The sequence below is a fragment of the Chlorocebus sabaeus genome, chromosome 4, assembly GCF_047675955.1.
Source record: "Chlorocebus sabaeus isolate Y175 chromosome 4, mChlSab1.0.hap1, whole genome shotgun sequence".
Lineage (NCBI taxonomy): Eukaryota > Metazoa > Chordata > Mammalia > Primates > Cercopithecidae > Chlorocebus > Chlorocebus sabaeus.
This window is the reverse complement of record NC_132907.1, coordinates 55,974,610-55,994,734: the sequence shown is the minus strand read 5'-3', so window position 1 is coordinate 55,994,734 and position 20,125 is coordinate 55,974,610. Positions and strand designations below refer to the sequence as shown.

General features: G+C 32.8%; 1 protein-coding gene across 9 annotated transcripts in view; it reads right to left on the bottom strand.

The window, feature by feature from the left end:
* The window catches only part of RICTOR (RPTOR independent companion of MTOR complex 2), a 127,830-nt gene that overhangs the window by 12,009 nt on the left and 95,696 nt on the right, over nt 1-20,125 (bottom strand). For 7 of the 9 annotated variants that reach the window (XM_007961445.3, XM_037990776.2, XM_037990780.2 and 4 more), the window contains 21 exons: nt 18,961-19,048; nt 18,349-18,439; nt 18,171-18,237; nt 17,641-17,721; nt 15,813-15,913; nt 13,896-14,061; nt 13,502-13,603; nt 13,337-13,383; nt 11,480-11,615; nt 10,864-11,063; nt 10,285-10,411; nt 9,750-9,914; nt 9,527-9,603; nt 8,680-8,758; nt 6,611-6,720; nt 5,775-5,862; nt 4,450-4,542; nt 3,964-4,070; nt 3,174-3,403; nt 771-1,779; nt 210-281 (listed from right to left, as the gene is read on the bottom strand). In XM_007961445.3, coding sequence (XP_007959636.1) covers nt 210-281; nt 771-1,779; nt 3,174-3,403; nt 3,964-4,070; nt 4,450-4,542; nt 5,775-5,862; nt 6,611-6,720; nt 8,680-8,758; nt 9,527-9,603; nt 9,750-9,914; nt 10,285-10,411; nt 10,864-11,063; nt 11,480-11,615; nt 13,337-13,383; nt 13,502-13,603; nt 13,896-14,061; nt 15,813-15,913; nt 17,641-17,721; nt 18,171-18,237; nt 18,349-18,439; nt 18,961-19,048 — 3,236 coding nt within the window. The remainder of the gene's footprint in view (nt 1-209; nt 282-770; nt 1,780-3,173; nt 3,404-3,963; nt 4,071-4,449; nt 4,543-5,774; nt 5,863-6,610; nt 6,721-8,679; nt 8,759-9,526; nt 9,604-9,749; nt 9,915-10,284; nt 10,412-10,863; nt 11,064-11,479; nt 11,616-13,336; nt 13,384-13,501; nt 13,604-13,895; nt 14,062-15,812; nt 15,914-17,640; nt 17,722-18,170; nt 18,238-18,348; nt 18,440-18,960; nt 19,049-20,125) is intronic. The other 2 variants (XM_007961446.3, XM_007961448.3) reach the window with 1 other exon arrangement.

The following is a 20,125-nucleotide window of genomic DNA, read 5'->3' as shown; positions in this document are numbered from 1 at the left end:
ACTATTCACTTTGACTAGCTTGATATAATCTAAATATGGTATAGAAATCCCTGCTGAGTCATGAGGATCAAGTAATTCATTTAGTGTTTATTAGGTTCCTATTTAATAATCACAGCTACTTAAAGTGAAAATAATTTGACTGCAATTTTCAGTTATCTTTTTAAAAAAATAATAAAGAGGTCAACTTGTGGAGCCTTAAATTGACCTACCTGAAAAGGTTGTTTGTTATTGTAGGTCTTAAGCTCCTGATTCCCCCGACATGCTTCTTTTTAAAATCGATCCTTGCAGAAGCGAGAAATAAATAAAAAAAAGCTTGTGACTTGTATGTCCTTTGCAAAGCATGTGTGTTTATTTTCAGGGCCTATAGGATTTTCTTCCCCCCTCGCAGCTGCAAGAATCTATTTCAAGTCATATCGGGTAACAAGGAGCTTATAGCCTACCATAGTAAACAATTATAATAGGTCAGTTATGAGGCTTATGTAGTGTTAAAAAAAAACCTGGCTAACGTTTTGTATTTAAATCTGTTAAAATGCAACCATTATTGGTCACTTCTTTTTTTTTTTGAGACGGAGTCTTGCTCTGTCGCCCAGGCTGGAGTGCAGTGGCGCAATCTCGGCTCACGGCAAGCTCCGCCTCCCAGGGTCATGGCCATTCTCCTGCCTCAGCCTCCCGAGTAGCTGGGACTACAGGCGCCCGCCACCAGGCCCGGCTAATTTTTTGTATTTTTAGTAGAGACAGGGTTGGTCACTTCTAAACATGTATTTGCTCACCTGCTTGGTGTTAATCGGGACTCAAAACTGTTGGCCTTCATGGTGATGGTATCAGTAAACAGCACATCTTTTGCTGGAGATGCCAAAGCTTCAGAGTGAGATAAGGATGGATGCATTCTTTGTTGCTGTAGTCTTTTCAGTGTAGCATAGCCAAAAGCATCTCTAGAGCTTGTGTAACTAAAGTTACAATCTGCTAGACTTTTAATTGTAGCAATAGAGGGTGCTTTAAGGGACTGTGCTCTTCTAGGAAGCGTATGAGAAGAACCTGGAGGCACCAGGGACACCGAATTTGATTTGGAGAGAGACAGATGGTTAGACTGTGGCGTCAAATAGTGGCTTGTCTTAACAGTTTTAGTACTTACCACAGTACTCATGCTTCCACAGTCTGTGTCCATAGTTGTAGCATCTACACCTACTGTCTCTCGTGAAGGACTTGAGCTCATTGAACTTATGCCACTTGTTGTAGTGTCTGTATTAAAACTTTGGCTACGCATCTTCATATGTGAGCTTGTTGAACTTTCTACTACTAACCTCTCTCGGCTTGTATTTTCTCTGTGATTCTCTGTACCAAAATTCTTGGTGAATTTTAAGTCATTTTCTCCAATGCTTGGTGTACTACCAGTGTCTTCAATGTGCTTATTCCCCATAAATGAAGTCTCTAATTGTAATGTTTTCTGTGCAGTGGATGTGGGTGTAAAATCATCACTATGATTAAAATCAACGCTGGGCTCCGTAAGTGTTCTGATTCGCCTGTTGCTTGTCTTACTTTCAGATGACAGTTTCCCTCCTTTTGGATCACTGCTACTACGATGTTTTTTGTTAGGCAAAGTAAGTGAATTTAAGATACGATTCTTCACAAGTTTACTAGAAGCAAAGAAAGGGAACGAATTTTTATCCTTTATGGGTCCAGTTCGGTCATAATATGCTGGCTCTGTATCTTCGTTGATATCAAGGAAAAATGTACTAGTAGAGCTGCTGCCGAACCGGTCATCCTCCAATATGAACATACCTATGATTGAAGGATCAATTAATAAAAACACATAAAAAATGACAAATTCATGGTAACTACTAGTGACATCACATTTCAGGAAATATTTTTTTAGTCATCTAGAGGAAAAAATTTAAAAATAAAGGGTTAAACCATTCAGCTACATGAAAATATCCTTCTTGAAACCCAGAGTTTGAACTTGAATAAAAAGTAAAATTATGTAATTTATGAGAATATTCATGATGAAATTAAAGGGAAAAAGGAGACTTGACCAAGGATGCTTACTCAGTTATTACAGATTCCTGGTAGTTCATCTTTAAATTGCTATAGGCAGGAGAAATTCATCTTGTAAGAAATGAATTCCCAATCTTAAAATATACTTACAGAGAACCAAGTGATAACATTTTAAATTCATGTTTAAATTATGTTTATTTCCCATTTTACCTTAGATACTAAGAAACTCATTAAATTTAGTGCCCAACTCTACTAGAAGATGCAACCCAAGTGAGTGCCTAATGACATCTAATAGGATTTTTCTTTTATTTTTAACTTCTCTGTTGAATAATTATAAACTACTTCAAATATATTTTGAAAGAAAGTAAAAGAAAATCCTAAGTGAACTTGCATGCTGCATTGCCATTTCTATATTTTGTCAATTGTAAGATGCACACTTTTCACATTTAATCTCTATTTTCACACAGAATTTGATTCTAAAATCAGAATGCATCTTGAAATAGTAGTATGTCCTAGTTTAATAGGTAGCACTTTTTCTTCTCCTTTTGTAGTACATAAAATGTTGGTACATTTCATAATTCATGGCATCTCAGATTTGGTGAAATACACAGTCTGATAAATCTGACACTATCTTCTTAAAAGGAAGAACCATGCCTTAAATTTTGTACACCTAACACCACTTAGCACAGGACTTAAAACCACAAATCATTTTATGTATAACTATTTTTGCTACTCTATTAACAATTTCACTATTTTAAAATTTAGTGCTTCTCTCAAAAATGAAGATGTGAATGTAATATCTGTTAAAAATATATTCTGGCTCAACAATCTCGGTATCTGAAAAATGAGTAAAAAGATTAAATAAAGAAGGTAGATAAATAAATACTTATTATATTTGTTTCTTTTCTGCCGAAAAAAGGAGGACTGGTTCTTCTGGCACATGGCTTATTACATAACTTTGTAGGAATTCTCAAAAGCTACTAAGAAGGAGAGAGAACAATGTAAGCTGGTGATTATACTCTGTGTTATGAAAAGATACACATTCTCCAAGAGGCTATTATTGCCAAAAAATTATCTTAGACAAAAGCAAATTAGGAATGTAACAAATACATTTAAATTTTAAAATTCAAATATAAATATTAACATTTGCTAACTTTAAATGAACCTGTCAGGATACTCACTTGATGGCACAGATTCACTTTCACTATTATGTCTAGAGCTGGTTGACTCTGAGTTCAAACTTAGAGTGCTTGGAATAGATGAAAGTTCATTACAGAGTTGTTCCACATCATCTGGAACCACTGGCCACAGATGTTTGCGACTATGTCTCACAGCATCCCAGTTGTGACATTTTAGAATATCACAGCCTTGTTTGGTCTTAGCTATGAGCCCAAGTACATATACACAGGTCCTGTATATAAAAGATGCAGTAAAAACAGTTATAATTCCAAGCTGAGATTTCTTAAAGCAATCACAGATTCATTTGCTATATGTACTTTGAACTTTCTCTAAAACCCACCAAAATGGTTTCGTTTGTGGGGGGGAAAAAAAAAAAAAAAAAAAACTAGTTAGGAATAAACTAGCAGCAATAAAAAACAAGCAAACCTTCCCAATAAAGATAGTAATTACAACAAAATAAAAAGAACACAATGCAATATGAGCAAAAAAGATATATATTAGCTTTTCTAGTATAAATCTGGAACAGCTGGGCAACTGGACTACTGGAATATCTGTATAACACTGTGCCTTACCTGTTACCTACAAGGTAAACTTCAATATCATAATAAAAATCAAATTACAATAGTAAACAAGGAGTTCGTTTAACTTATTACAGTTAATAATCTTGTATCATTAGAACTTTCAGTGGATTAACAGTTATGCACTGCACTTAATCATAAAATACTTTTCCCTAACATCCATTTGTGAATAACAATGTCTACATTAGAAAGATTTCTGAGTTAAATGACCTACCCTCTGATGGAGAGAACTTCACACTGTTTTGCAAGTTTTAGTATATCTGGAATCACATTTTCTTCCTGTAGCAAATTGAGACCCCAATTTGATGAGCCGATATTTCCCTGAAACAAAAGAAATCACTTACATCAAATATATTTACAAGAGTAACTCTTTCAAAAGATTTGGAAAGCTACCAAGAAACAAATTTAACCTTATCTCTGAGAGAGAAAAAAATGTAAAAGCCTCCTCAAGTAAAAAACATTAGGCATGAATTAATTCTAGTTGTCTTAGCAACAAAACAAAAGTCACGAAACTAATAGCTCAACCATCTATTCTTCAACATAGAGATAATACTTAAATTGGCAGGAACAATCCAGTCTTGAATATTAATCTAAGAAGAAGTTCCAAAGAAAATAATATTTATCTATTTAGTATAAATGAAAAAAAAAACCTGAAAAATCTAAAAATTGCGAAGATCTTACAGAAGTGTTTATTACAAACCAAGGCCCAAAGAGATGCTTTCAGTTTTTTAATTTCTTCCCATTTATCCAAATCTGGTGTACGAACATTACGACAGAGTTCTGTAATAATATTCTGGAGAAATAAAAAAAATAGCATGAGTAATAATATATTTATATATTTATTTTCTTATTGCATCATAAAACCTATATAAGGTTTGCTTTTTGTCATTTTTACATACTTAAAATTCTAAATAATTTTATGTAAAATTTCTTGAGAAGCAGCATTAGGGCAGGGGTTCTGAATTCACATTCTAGAATTATCACTTATTAACTGCGTGGCCTTGGGCAAGTTACTTCATCTCCCCACCCTTTGATTTCCTAATATTTAGAAGAGTGATAATAACATTTGCATCATAAGGTTTCAGGATTTAATAAATTATTGCACATACAGTGCTTACCAAAGTACTTGGCACTTAGTATTACTAAATAATCATACTTATTCTTTAAAACAGAAAGTAAATTAGTGCTTAGGTTTTATCATACTATGTAAGTAGTAACACTGAGAAAACCATTTAAATTTTTAGTGAAATTTTCAAATGTTAATATGAAAATACCTGTCCCAACAGTTTTCACAGACATAATATAAAAACACACGAAACTAGAGAGTACATTTATGTAAAACTTTGTGCTCCTGAGATGAACACTGATACAAAAAGGAACTAAATTGTTAAATAGCTATTGTTCTGTCTCATAAACAAATATTCCTATAACTATTTCTAAAATAAAAGTTACATTTATTGAAAACAGTTGCATGACATATTCAGAACCATAAATGCGGTGTACATATTATAACTCAAAGAACAACTGCTTGCCTATGCTTGTTACATTCCATGAAGTACAGGAGAATAAAATGTGCTCACAACCAGCAACTTTCAATTTACTGCTCAACAAGGATAATTTAATCTGTATTAGGTTCAGTTTAATTTCCCAATGAGTGGAAGAAAAACTCAGTTTTTCAGTAAGTTTTTGGAGATCTGAATTTCTCCAATAAACTTTAAGAAAAGAACTCAGACCTTCATTGGACTGCTTACTCTAAATAACAAGTTAGTTATTCAAAAGGTCATACACAAGTCAGTTAATGCACTGCAAGGCCATTAATATTTCTCAGGTTAATAAATATAGAATGCCTAAGTCAATTACAAAATAGATGAATTTAAAAGCAATTACACCACTGATATTAAGGCTACTGAGAACTTTTTGCAAAGGTAATATTTTAGCAATGTTAAGATTTTGTTTTTTTTACTATTGTAAAAAAATAAATGAATTAAAATAAATAAACTTAAAATAAATGAATTATGTTTTTACCTGTACTTCCAACAAATGGCAGCCTGTTTTATGGTGTACTAGTTGTCCGTACAGGTGAATAGGCAGGTAGACATGAGGACGCTGTAATCTAGTATAATAAAGACGATTATTATATCTCCTGGATAATTTAAATATGCTAATCAGAACAAGAGTATCAATGAGTATTTGATAAATAAAATTAGATACAACTCTCCAGCATAAATAAAAATATGAAAGTAAGAAGGAATGAGGATTTCTCAGGTAAAATACAGGCTGAGCATCCCTAATCCAAAATGATCCAAAATCCAAAACATTTTAAGCGCTGACATGACACTGTAAATGGAAAATTCCACACATTAGTATTTAATGCAAACTATTTCACACACAAAATTACTTACTGCATAAAATTATGTTTAGGCTACGTGTATAAGGTGTACATGAAACAGATTAATTTCATGTTTAGACTTGGGTACCATTCCCAAGATACCTCGTTATATATATGCAAATATTCCAAAATCTGAAAAAATCTGAAATGTGAAACATTTCTGGACTCGAGCATTTTGGATAAGTGATGTTCAACCTGTAACAGTTTATCAGATCTCAAAGTACTGGTAAGAGAATCTAGGGCTAGAGATACATACTGGGGTGCCAGCATGGAGTATATCTGAATGCGTTATCAGTAAGGATATTCAACATGCTATGAATGCCACTGAATTTTTGAGCAATTAACGCTGCACGTTAAGATTCTTCCTATATCATGTAAGAAACAGAATGTACAAAAACTCAGAAATGTTAAAAACAATTTATGATGAACTGGTTTTAAATGTGATAACTGAGAACTAGCACTGGGTACACACCTTTGGTTACTCCGACGAACATAGTTATCACCATCAACAGGCTTCCGATAAGTAGTAAGTGCTTCATTGAGTTGTTCCTCAATCAAGTCAACATATTTTGAGTTATATTCCTAGAAGATAATAGTTTTAATTGCACGTAGTATCACAATGACAGTCACTAAATTTAAAATATGTCAGATACTTAGCAAAGGGTAGACAGATCAAGGTATTATGAATGCAAATGTTCTATCATACCCATAAGCTTTCGGCTCAGGTTTCAACTACTACTATATACTAATGACCCCCATATCTGCCATCTTCCTCACAAATCTGAGCTCCAGATCCACATTTTTAAGCCATCACTTGGTCATCGCACAGGCAATGCCAGTTCAACATACTGAAAATTCATTATCCTAATCTTAGCAAACCACTTTTTATAAATGTGATCTCTTAATAGTGATCCGTTATATAGTCACTCATTAAATTAGAAATCTTATGAGCCAAGTTGGACCTCTTATTTACTGTATTCAATCAGCCCATAAATTCTGTCCATCTTATTTTGAAAATGCCCAGAAAATGTGTCCTTATCTATTCAACCTAACTACCAGTGAAGTTCAGGCACTCATCAATTCTTGTTTCTAAACTCGTGTCAATATTCCTAGACTTTCCCTTCAATGATCAAAATTCCGTCTCTCCACTGCAACCTGTCAGATTACTAAAGTGCAACTCATAACTCCTTAAAAGCTGTTAAGGATTCCCCACTACATATACAATAGAAATCCCTTAGGATGATATAATATGGCTTAAGAGGCCTTTTACAATCTAGCTTTAATTTACCATTCCAGCCTCATCTTGCTACTCCACACTTATCTTAGTTCCAACTACATTGGAATATGACTTTCTTCATAAGTCTATAATGTTCCAATAATCTCTACAGCTTTATTCTGCTCCTTCCGTGGATACCCTTCTTGTAATTTATTTGCCTATTTACTCCTCAAGATCATTTCAAGTATCACATCTACTGCGCCTATCCAACATTTCTTTTGATAATCCCTAAAGCTCAATCATTAATCTCTCCTCTGTGTTCCCCCCTTGTACCTTGCATATGAGTTTGTTATAGCTCTTAAATACTTTATGCTTACTATTTGTAAGCACTGCACCAATATTCTAAGCAATTTTCTACTGCTATGATTTGTATAATAAATGTTATTATGATGATTTAAATATCTTCTAGGAAACAAACCTATTACATCTTGTCTCAGTTCTATAATTCATCAAATACTAAAAGACTTCATGCCTTAAGTTGTATGCTTCAAAGTTTTAGTCCATTTAGGAGTATCTCTTATGAAATATGGTTCAATACAGACACTATAAAAGAATCTGTAACTATGCTAACAAAAAAGAGAAAATAGGATAACTGATCTGAAATGATGAAATGATGAAAAATCTAAAAATCATTTATATTGGTAAAGATCATTCTGACCATGGGTTTCCAAGATGCTTTGATGACTTATAATACTTCAAACAAAATAATGAAGCCACAGCAATCACCAGCTAAAGAAAAGCTAGAAAAGTTGTTTCATATCTTCAAACTACTCCCTTCTTATCAGGTTTCCCTATGACAGCAAGAAGTTCATTCTCAGATTTAGGCAAAGTAGTATCCTAAAATAAAATTTAATTAAATGATTATATCTCCTTGGAATTTCAATCTCCCTTCATTTAAAAAAATTATTTTAATTTTAGCTTAAAAGGGCACTAGCAAAGTTGTAGATTATATTAAGGGACCCAAGAATGAAAGAAATGATAAATAGGGCCAACAAATTAGATTATAAAATCAAATGAGTTGAAAGTCAAATTTCAATAGAATGAATACAGTCAACAGTTCAGAATAAAATAAATAACTGTAGTTTAAAAAAATACTAGCACTTATGCAGAATTTAGGACTCAACTTGATAACTTGATATGGATGTTTAAATATTTAACCTTATTAATTTCAAAATAGTGATATAAAAAACCATCCTTCTAAATTCACGAATCAATTTCAGAAGATAAAAACACACAAATTCAACCTTATTCAAATAAGAAGTTACCTTGTGCCACTTTTCCAATTGTTTTGCTACATAACCTCTTTCATTCAGATAGGAAAACCCTTTTGGAATGGAGAGAAATCTGCAAATTAAAACAAGCAATAGTTTAACATTGAGTCTGGCAAAAAAAGTGTCTTAAGAAGCTAAAATAATTAAAATTTTAAAAAGTATAAGGAGCTAAAAGACTATAGGAACAGTTCCTTCATAAAACTAAAAGGTCAACTATAATTTATTATAACTTCAATTACAAATAAATTTTCACAATCTTTGCAACAACACAAGAACCCAATCACAATAAAGAAAATGTCAGCCAGGCACGGCGGCTCACGCCTGTAATTCCAGCACTGTGGGAGGCCAAGGTGAGTGGATCACCTGAGGTCAAGAGTTTGAGACCAGCCTGGCCAACATGGTGAAACTCTGTCTCTACTAAAAATACAAGAAATCAGCTGGGTGTGGTGGCGTAAGCCTTTAGTTCCAGTTACTCAGGAGGCTGAGGCAGGAGAATCACTTGAACTTGGGAGGCAGTAAATGTTGCATTGAGCCAAGATTGGACCATTGCACTCTAGCCTGAATGACAAAGTGAGGCTTTGTCTCAAAAAAAAAAAAAGGAAAATGTCATGAAAAGTACGAACAGACCAATTAAAAAAACAAAACAAAACAAAAAAACTCAAAACAATGAAAAGACAATGTTTTAATATTAAAGGATGTACAAGGTCTAAAATAGGTTTATTTCAGATGTTAAAAGGTAAACTCTTTAGAGTATTTCCTATTTGGATTTGAATTTATCTTTAATATACACTGCCAAAGAACACAACAAAAAAACATAACTGAAAATTTACTTAAAATTTACCTCAGGAGGAGAAGCAAACCCTTGTCTCCAAGGTGGGATAAAGCTGGTTTCATCTGAATGAGAGCATGAAGATTGGCCTAAAAGAGATTATCATTATTTTTAATAATTGCACAAAAATAGAAAATTTTTTAGTTCCAAAATGCCTATTATATATTTTTACAAAACTGTCAAATGAGTATTTCAAAAAAATTTAAGTATTAAATTATAAAAAATGAACATTTACCTTGTCTTCACACGCTTCATCGAGGATATCAAGAGCTTCAGAAGAAATCGTTTTGTTTTTATCATGTAGCTGGGTCACTAACAACTCAATTCCCCAATTATTAAAGAATTCAACATTAGCTCTCAATAATACCCTTAAATGTTTTGTTGCATAGAGCCTGCAGGCCTATAAAGATAAATGAATACATTTAAAAAAAAAAAAAATCCTTCACCATAAATAACCTATTTGATTTTATTTTGGGAGAGTCCTGCTACTTGAAAAGGGAAGAATGACTGGAATTGGTGGTCTAGCCCTTGATATGAATACTTTTGTGGTTCTTGTAAAATAAAATACTTCCCTTTCTATCTAGCAGCTTCTCTGTGATATAAAAATATGAGTACTATATGGAGTTCCTTGGAGAAACTAAAATTTTAAAGTAAACTCAATTTCCATATCATATTCTTAGAATTTAAAATTAATTTTACTTAGCTCAAAATTCATAAAGTAGCAAATTAATTGTTTATAGAAATAGTTTTACTGGCTATATTATACTCACATCAGTAGCTGCAGTTAAAATTTTGGAAAGGATGACTCTAGCCAATCCATCTCTGCTATAGTCCAAGCTGGAAACAGTAAGTTTTAGCAAGTGATCTTGGTTTTTCAAGGAGCAAAGATTAAGGAGACTTAAAAAAATAAGAAGAAGAAAGGTTAAAAGCAATTACTATATTGATGCAATAAACAAATATTTTTTCCAGCTTTACTGAAGTATACATGACAAATAAAAATTGTATTATTCAAGGTGTACAACTTGATTTGATATACACATACATTGTGAAAATTACCACAATCAATGAACATATCAATCATCACACATAGTTACTATTTTGAATGCTGGAGTGGGAAGAGCATAAAGACTTTAATGTATATTTTAAAAATTCCTAATATAAACAAGCTTTTTGGAAAGAAAGCATTTAATAACAAGTATCATGTAAAAAAGAATATTAAAGCAAAGATAATGCTAATTTAAAACAAAACTTAACCAAACACATGTACACAGACTAAAAAGCATACCATATCTAACTACATTAAAAATAAAGTTTATGTATATATTGCAACAAAATTTAGGAATGCTCACCATTGAAATACACTGCATTTTTCCAGCATTTTAACTCCATGAGGGTGGCAAGAAAGTGTTCCAATAAATAAAAAGTAGTGTTGACTAAGGGTGGTCAATAAACCATTATTTTGAAGACTTCTTTCAGGTTTCATCCCAGAGGAAGCATTGAGCCACTGAACAATATCCTTTACTAGATCTTCTAAGTAACCTTGCCCATCCTAAAAGTAAATACATTGTGATACTGTGAGAAAAGCATTCAAAATCTGTAATTAGAAAATCGACTTCAATCAAGTACAAAAACTTAATAATGATGAAGTTACCAATAGCAGCTATCAATCAGTGAGTACCTGCTGTTTTTTAATCTGCTTCAACACAATGCTACATGGAGATGATATTATTCTCCATTTTACAGAAGAGTAAACCAGGTCTTCCAGAGGGCAGATAACTTGCCCAGTCTCACAACTAGTGACTAAGTCCGGATTCAACTCTAGGTCTGGGATCATTTCCTATGTTTCCAAATACAGCTTATGCATATTCAGAAATAAAAGCAAAACAGAAGGTGGAAACAGAGGGAGGGGAAGGGAAGCAAATTCAATAAAAAACATTTGCTCTGGAAAATATTCAGAATGCTCACCTCTTCAGATTCAAGAAGAAATTCTGTAAACTGGCAACCTACAACTGTGAGCTGTTTGGCCTTGGCAAAATCCAGATCCAGGTTGGCATACAATTTACTGCTGGGCTTGTAAAAATAAAGTAGTCTTCGTACAAATCTAAAATCAAAACACAAGTAGCAACAAGGTAAGAAATGAAGCAATTATTTTAGAATCTTAACCTTTGCTCATGACATAATAAGGCTTTCAGAATATGTTTTGGGTCTGACCCATTGGGATAAATGGCAAGAGATGTATTAAAAGTGTTTGGTACATGATATGGTTTGGCTGTGCCCCCACCCAAATCTCACCTTGAACTGTAGTTCCCATAATCCCCACATGTCATGAAAGGGACCTCATGAGAGGAGATAAGATTATGGGGGTACCCTCAAGCTGTTCTCGTGACAGTGAGTTCTCACATCTGATGGTTTCATCAGCAGCTTTTCCCCCTATGCTCTGTACTTCCCTCTCCTGCTGCCATATGAAGAAGGATATGTTTGCTTCCCCTTCTGCTACAATTATGTTTCCTGAGGCCTCCCTAGCCATGTGGAATTGTGAGTCAATTAAATCTCTTTCCTTTATAGAAATTATCCAGTCTCAGGCGTTATTTATAGCAGCATTTCATACCAAAAACAAAAAAAAAAACCCAAAAACCAACCAAACAAAAAAACCTTCATTTTAAAAAATATCTCTGTGGAGTAAGAATTTTATGGTGAGATGGTTAGAAGAAATAAAGTAGAAGAAAGATGCTGGCCGGATGAATGTAGATTTAATGTAGCTAGAATATAAAACTGGATAAATGAGGATGTCACCTGAACTTAAATTTTCTTCTATTGTATTCATGAAGAACTTTGTCCCATGGCTCAAAAATGTCCTATTGTTAAGATAATTGTAAGATACTACACTATGATATTGTTGGTTTTTCACAATTAGGCAAAAGGTCAAGCATAAAAGTTGCAATTTAGGCTAATGAATTTATAAACGTAATTTATGATCTTTTAACATTATATCTTTCAACATTATGTTCTAAGCTTCTATTGAATTTAGTTCAGTTCAATGTAGTGCACTACAATTCAATCCAATAGAGGTGTCCAATCCAGGAGCTGGGAAAACAAAGTTGAGTAAGACATCATCTGTGTTCTCAAGGAATATAAAAAGTTAGTACTATGCTTTTTTATTTCAGTGCAATTTACAAGTTATCTATATTTCTTAAAACTTTTACAGATATTAGGTTACATATCATGAATAGAGAATGCAATCAAATAATAATGTTAATGACATGAATTTCCTGAACATACTAAGGACCTCTTTCTGAGATCAGTAGTAATAGCTGGTTAGTCTAAACTCAGGAGTAAAAACATATGGGTATAATGAAGAACAGCATAGTAGCTTCAAGTGTTCTTCATGCTACAAACATCTGCACGGGTTATGGAAGGTGTGGTTAAGGAGAAAGTAAACAGCAGTTATAATGGATAACTCCAAAGTCAAACAGGAATAAAAGCTGTATATTAAAAATATAAGTCCTTATTATATCATCCTTATATGTTAGGGCTAAGACCCACTACACAGTTGATATTACCCCAATTCGAAAAACTTTTATCTCAACTACTTTATCTATTCCAAAAGTAAAAGCAGAATGTAAATAACTAGAAAAAGAATTTGCTAATATGTTTTGGTTATAAAATAAGACTATATTAAAAAATATATGAATGTACCTACTGAAGAGACATTGTTAAAATGTATGTATATGTCTTTAAAATTATTACATATTTTAGTAGGCATTAGGCCTAATATCCATATTTAAGTTCTTTAAATTTAAATGCAAAATAGTTCTTACATACCTGTGTAACTGTTCATCTTTATAGTTTCTTAGATTTACATTTGGCCACTAGAAAAACATAATATGTTATATTACATATGTACTTATCAATTCTCAAACATGTAATTATGTTATAATTAATAATAAAATTAAAGACAAGCCATTGCCATGAAGTATCTTTTCATACCTTAAGAATGGTCCCTATAAGATTCCAATTCCATTCAAGATTCTCTTTATGTTGAAGAACTTGGCTGTCTCTAAGGTTAATTAAAAGAGCTTCCTCTGTATCCTAAAATCATCAGAAAGTAATAAGAAAAATTAAAGCAAACCGTCCTCATATCAGAAAACTAAGTTCAAATTTGAAAAACTGAAAGGCAGTTTTTCCATTTAAGGATACATCAAGGTTTTTTTTTAACTTTAAAGTTATAAAAACCCATCTCTAAATTATAAAACTCAGAAGCCATCTGAAAATTCATATGCATGAAGAAAAGTGCAAACTCAAATACATGGATACTAAAATCCAATGGTTAAGGAATTAAGATGTTGTGTTTAAGTTGAAAATCATGATTTCATGTCAGTACCTTAAGAACAAATATATCTTTCTGAACTCGGAGATACTGATCCCGTTTCTGGTGTGTTGCAATTGCTTTCTGAATAATGTGGTCTAAATGAAGACTATAAGGCTTAGGTCCTCGTTTCTTCATTTCATGGAAGCGTTTTAAACAGTTCAAGGCTGCACTGGCTCGCCTAATGAGAAAAACAATTCAATGAATACAGTAGCAAGACCAACATAATTTAAAAGATTACCTTGGTAAATTATTAAAGCTTACGTAAGTTCAAGGCTATAAATTATTATTGATAAAGTAAATTATTTCATCAAATTTGGAGAGACAAAGACAAAAAATAAACAACACTACTAATTTATATAAAGACACACTGATTATTTAGACTCAATTGAACATGTACTTACTATACTTTTCTTCTATGGTGGTAGGTATTTTTTGTATATTGGTTTTAGGAACTCCTACAAGGTCAGAAACCTGGTTTTCTATATTTTCTTATCAAAGTTTTAAAGCTTTGCTTTTCACATATAAATCCTTAATCCACCTGAAACTTATTTTTGTTTATGATATGAGGTTGAAATAATTTCACTGTACTCCCATATGGATAATCAATGATCCCAGTATCAACTGAACAGTCTCTATTTTCCACCATTGGTCTGTAATTGTAAATAGTGTATTTTTATAAATTATACTTAATTCTTTGTGGTACATAAAAGTGCCATTTTGAAGAATATGGTAGCAACTCTCACCTTCAGAATTTCTAGTAAGTGGAATTTTTAAACATTGGGATGTGCTGACTGGCAAGTATTTATTAATAAAGAAAGCTTATTGAGCTAAAGATAAAACTATTTTAAGATGACTATTCTTACTGGAATTCTGGAGATAAATCTGAATTACTAACGAACCGTGGAATTTGTGGCCATAATCTAACCCAGAGTTTAGGTCTATCAGGCATTGGGAAAGTACATTCTTCCATCATGAAACTACTAATATAAAAGCTAAAAGCTACTATTACTGATGTAAGCCTAGAGACAGAACTGAGATGACTCCTAATGCCCTCAGTTTATAGGACAACTCTGGTCTGTTAAACAGTATTTCCAATGGCAGAATGAAAATTAATAGATTATTCAGTGTACTTTATTATTAAAGCTAAGTGAACTTTTCAAAAATGTACTATAACTCTTAACAAAAATACATAAATTTTGAATAGCTAAAAAACTCCATTCGCTAACATCAAGCAAAAAAACAAAAAAATATGTTTCTGATTATAGTAACAAAATAAAAAAAGATAACAATCACAAAAAGACATTCCTAGCCTAGATACAATCTCCCCCAAGTAAAACTAAGTTCCTCCTAGCACTTCCCAATTGAGCCCTTCCATCATTGCCTTTTATATATGTTTTATTATTAGCACTGGAATTCCAGCAGAGCTATAGTTGTATTACCCTAATTTTGTTTGTAAATTCTATGTTTGCAATATCTCCTTCAGTAGTAAGAGTTTAGCTTACTGCTATGTGGTCCAGTAGTACTTGTTACTGAATTCCAACATTTTTAACCATGCAAATAAAAGAATATATTAATATTGTAAAGCTTTAATTTGAAATAGTTCATAGACATAAAAAAAAAAGAGCCAGAATTGCTGCTCACGACGTAAAGGAGTCCAAAAAACTCTCAGCTAACATTTTTAGTAATATGATAACAATTCTATGTCCTTGTCTACAAACATGCTAGAAAACAAGTGATTTTATTACACTATTAGTATTTTGTAGCCTAAAAAACAAATTAAATATTTTTAGAACTGTTTTTTCTTTAGCAAATTCCTTAAAAGAATTTCCCAGCATAACCTATCCGTACTATTTTTTTTTAAAGAGACAATAATCTAATTCAATATTAAATATATTAAACAAAAACTCTGCTAAAGCTCTGATAACTTACAGTCTCTTTTCCTTGGGAATATCAAAGGATGCAGCCATATTCATTAGGGTTGGCAAGCAGTGCAAATGATGGCTATGTGAATGAGGAAGAATTGTGTTTGCCTAAAATGAAGTATAACATTTTACATGAGTTTTCAGAAGTAGAAATAGTTTGTTATAGATTACCTGCACATATAATGCTGTATTCAAAACTATTACAAATTCTGAGGTTTTATTCATAAAATTCTTCTTTACCCCAATACATGCTTATTTATATTTTTATCATATCTACAATACTTTCAACATGGATGAAATATAAAGATACACACATTATATTAACATAACCATTAAGTTTCATAGATTCTTTATTATAATAATATGGTTTTCAAGTGATACCCAATTAAACTCAATTCTTAAATGACCAGAAGGGGTTATATGTCAAAACATTACAGGACTCAACCTAAGTTATGTTTAAAGTAACATGTCAAATGCTAGATGCCATATCCAAATTTATGAGTCGACTTTAAGTTTTAAAAACTACTATCTCAAAATAGGTTTGTCCCATATGCCATAATCTTTAAAATAAGGAATATTAATTCCACTTTCCAAACAAAAACCTCACCACCCAACCAGCTATCAATGAAGACAAGTACATCAATCAAATGTGGAAGACAGAAAATTTAAGAATAATAAGCAAAATAACCAACTCTTTTATTTCAAGAGAATTACAGAATTCTGGGTATGGGACAAGGGAAAAAGATAAAATGTACAGAGATTCCTTCATATAAATGCAAATAACTCTGAGTATTGGTATTCTTGAATAGGAAATGATATCTTAAGAATTAAAAGACAAACAATCAGACCTGAAAGCCTCTGACACTACATCATTTTTTCACAGATGGGCCAAAAAAGAACAGAGCAAGCAGCTAAATAATTCACTTATTTAAAAAAAGACAGTTAAATTAAACTCTACCTAATGCTCTTTACCTCACTCACATAGCCCAGTTGCTATGAAAGGGGAAAAAGGGTGGGGAGGAGGGGAAGTGATCAAGAAAGAAAAACCTAAACAAAAAACATCTGCTAAAAATAGCAAACTGTGACATAATTTCAAAAGATTTGCCATAGAATCAATTTTTCCTCAATGAGTTTTAAATGTTTCTTTTTATTTTGTATTTTACTAACTAGTAAGTAAACTAAAAATATAAATTCCTACCTTGCAAACTATCAGGGATCTCTCATCGACTGATTTGCTGAGAGTAAAGAATTGTCAAGTCTTTCCTAGCTCCTACTTTCCAAAAGTTACTGTAATCACAAAATCATGGTGAAAAGAAAAAAAAACAACCCATCTTCTGAACCTCAAACTACAAGTTTCTAGAAAAGACTATAATGCTCAACCAAGACTATATTTAAAGCTTCTGCACAAAGCTTTCTAAAATTCAGGCACTGACTACCACATATCAAGTACATTCTTAGCAGACTGAAGTAGTATCCATAGTTTTGCAGTTTCTTGCTTCTTAGGAAGTCTTTCTGAGATCAATTAAGATTTACAGGATGAAAATGGCAACTTTGAAACTGAGTGTAAAAATCAACATTTCAGTATTTTGTATGTTGTATACTTATTCCATTTACAAAACCAATAGAAATATGTGTGTGTGCATGTGCACGCGTGCACATATGTATCTATCTCAGGATATAGTACCAAACGCCTTTTGTAATGCAAAGATAAACATTTATAAAAAATGCAAATTTATTTTTTTGAGATAATACAAAGCAACACTATTAAAATAACCCATTTTATAAATTCAAACATTAAAGGTATGAAACATATAATCAGAACTTGATAAACTTACCATATGTAAAAGCTCTCCTAAAAGGATGGTAGCTCTAACTGAGATATGATCATCACTGTTTGTTATCACTTCAACTAGGCCCTTTGAAAATAAAAAGATAACATCACTGTTGCAAAATAATACATATGAATACATTTATGCATCAGATTTATTTTTCAATCCGCAAATTTTTTTTTTTTTTTTTTGTGAGACAAGAGTCTTGCTCTGTTGCCCAGGCTGGAGTGCAATGGCAAGATCTCGGCTCAGTATAACCTCTGCCTCCTGGGTTCAAGCAATTCTCATTCCTCAGTCTCCCAAGTAGCTGGGATTACAGGGGTGTGCCACCATGCGTGGATAATTTTTGTATTTTTAATTGAGACAGAATTTCACCATGCTGATCAGGCTGGTCTTGAATTCCTGGCCTCAAGCGATCCACCTGCCTTGGCTTCTCCAAGTGTTGGGATTACAGACGTGAGCCACCATGGCTGGCCTGAAAGAATCTGTTAGAGAAAATAAACCAAATGGAATAAAATAAGGTTTATAAGTCTTACCTCTAAAAGTCCATTACGAATAAATGCAGAGAGTATCAATGCCAAATAATTATCCATGAGGTCTGGCCTGGAAAAAAAAAGCAGAGAAACAATTTAAATAAAGTTTCACAGATTATACAGTCTAACATAAAAACCCTAATTCTAATAAATTGAAATCCTTTTTATATTTAAATTCTACCTGGATCTGGCACGATGAGGAAGAATAGTTTTTGCCTCAGCTGCCACAAAGCCATCTGAAAGCCTCCAACTGTCTTGGAACCTCCCAGGATCTAAAATAGTTAAAATACGGTAAGGAAAAGATTAGATACCACTGAAACATTTCAGATGAGTATAAAATCATCAGCTAGCCAGGCTACAAAGAAGTTTAAAAAGTGCTGGTTAAATACCATACATTCAAAAAGATAAAAACAAAAACTAGTTAAGTAAATATACGCAGATCTAATTTCCTTCATTTTGGGACTTCGGTACTTTAAGTCATTTGGCTCAAATAATGTAAGATGATAATTAGATAATCTGAGGATTACATAGGTTTCTTACTGTCTCCTCTCTTCCTTTGTTGGCCCATTCCTATTAATTTAATTGCTCTAAGAGCCAAGGTGATAAAGAAGAAATTAAAATTTCTCAGTCTTAGGAATTCCAGGTTTTATTTTTATATTAATTTCCTGCCACAATTATGCAGCAAGAAAAGAAAATGGTGTTCAATATTTACTATTTCTCCTTTTAGGAACTTTGTCTCCATTAAATAAAAATTACAATATATGAAAAGATACAAATGTACTTCAATACTTACCTACACTGAGTAATGCTTCTATGAACTCCTCAGTCACAACAGGTAGAGGAAGACGAAAGATATCATAAAGCACTTCAAGTAGACCTCGCTAAATTAGCAAACAAATACACCTCATTTATTTTTATGAAACACTTAAAAATTTTTAAATGTCCTAGTCACACAATTTTAAAAATGATAAAAACAGAACTGTTAATACAATGACATGCCATATAACAACATTTTAGTCAATGATGGACCATATATACAATGGTGGTTTCCTAAGATTATGATGAAGCTGATAAATTCCTATTGCCTAGTGAAACTGTAGCAGTCATATTGTCTGTCACAGGGCAATATTACTCAACTGTTTGTGGTGATGCTGGAGTAAACAAACTCACTGCACTGCCAGTTGTTTAAAAGTATTATATATAGAATTATGTACAATTACATAATATTTGATAATAAATGACTGTGTTACTGGTTTACCTATTTACTATACCTTTTATCATTATCTTAGAGTGCACTCCTATACTATAAAAAAAAACCCAAAAAAGCACTTCGGGAAGCCAAGGTGGGAGGATTGCTGGAGGCCAGAATTTTGAGACTAGGAAAATAGTGAAACCCCATCTCTACAAAAAATTTAAAAATTCACTGGGTGTGGTGGTACGTTCCTGTAGTCCTAGCTACTCGGGAGGTTAGGGCAAGAGGATCACTTGATTTGAGAAGTTTGAGGATGCAGTGAGCTATGATCATTCCACTGCACTCTAGCCTGGGTGACAGAGCAAGACACTGTCTCTTAAAAAAAAAAAAAAAAAAAAGGTTAACTGTAAAACAGCCTCAGGCAGGTATTCCATAACAAGACATGGTTATCACAGAGGATGACAGCTTCATTCATGTATACTGCCCCTGGAGACATTCCAGTGGGACAAGGTATGGAGGTGGAAGACAGTGATACTGATGATCCTAGGCTAGTGTGTGCGCACGTGTGTGTGTGGTTTTTTTGGTTTTTTTTTTTGAGACAAAGTCTCACTCTTGTCTCCCAGGCTGGAGTGCAGTGGTGCGATCTCGGCTCACTGCAACCTCCGCCTCCCGGATTCAAGCGATTCTCCTGCTGCAGCCTCCTGAGTAGCTGGGATTACAGGCACCTGCCACCACGACCGGCTAATTTTTGTATTTTTAGTAGTGA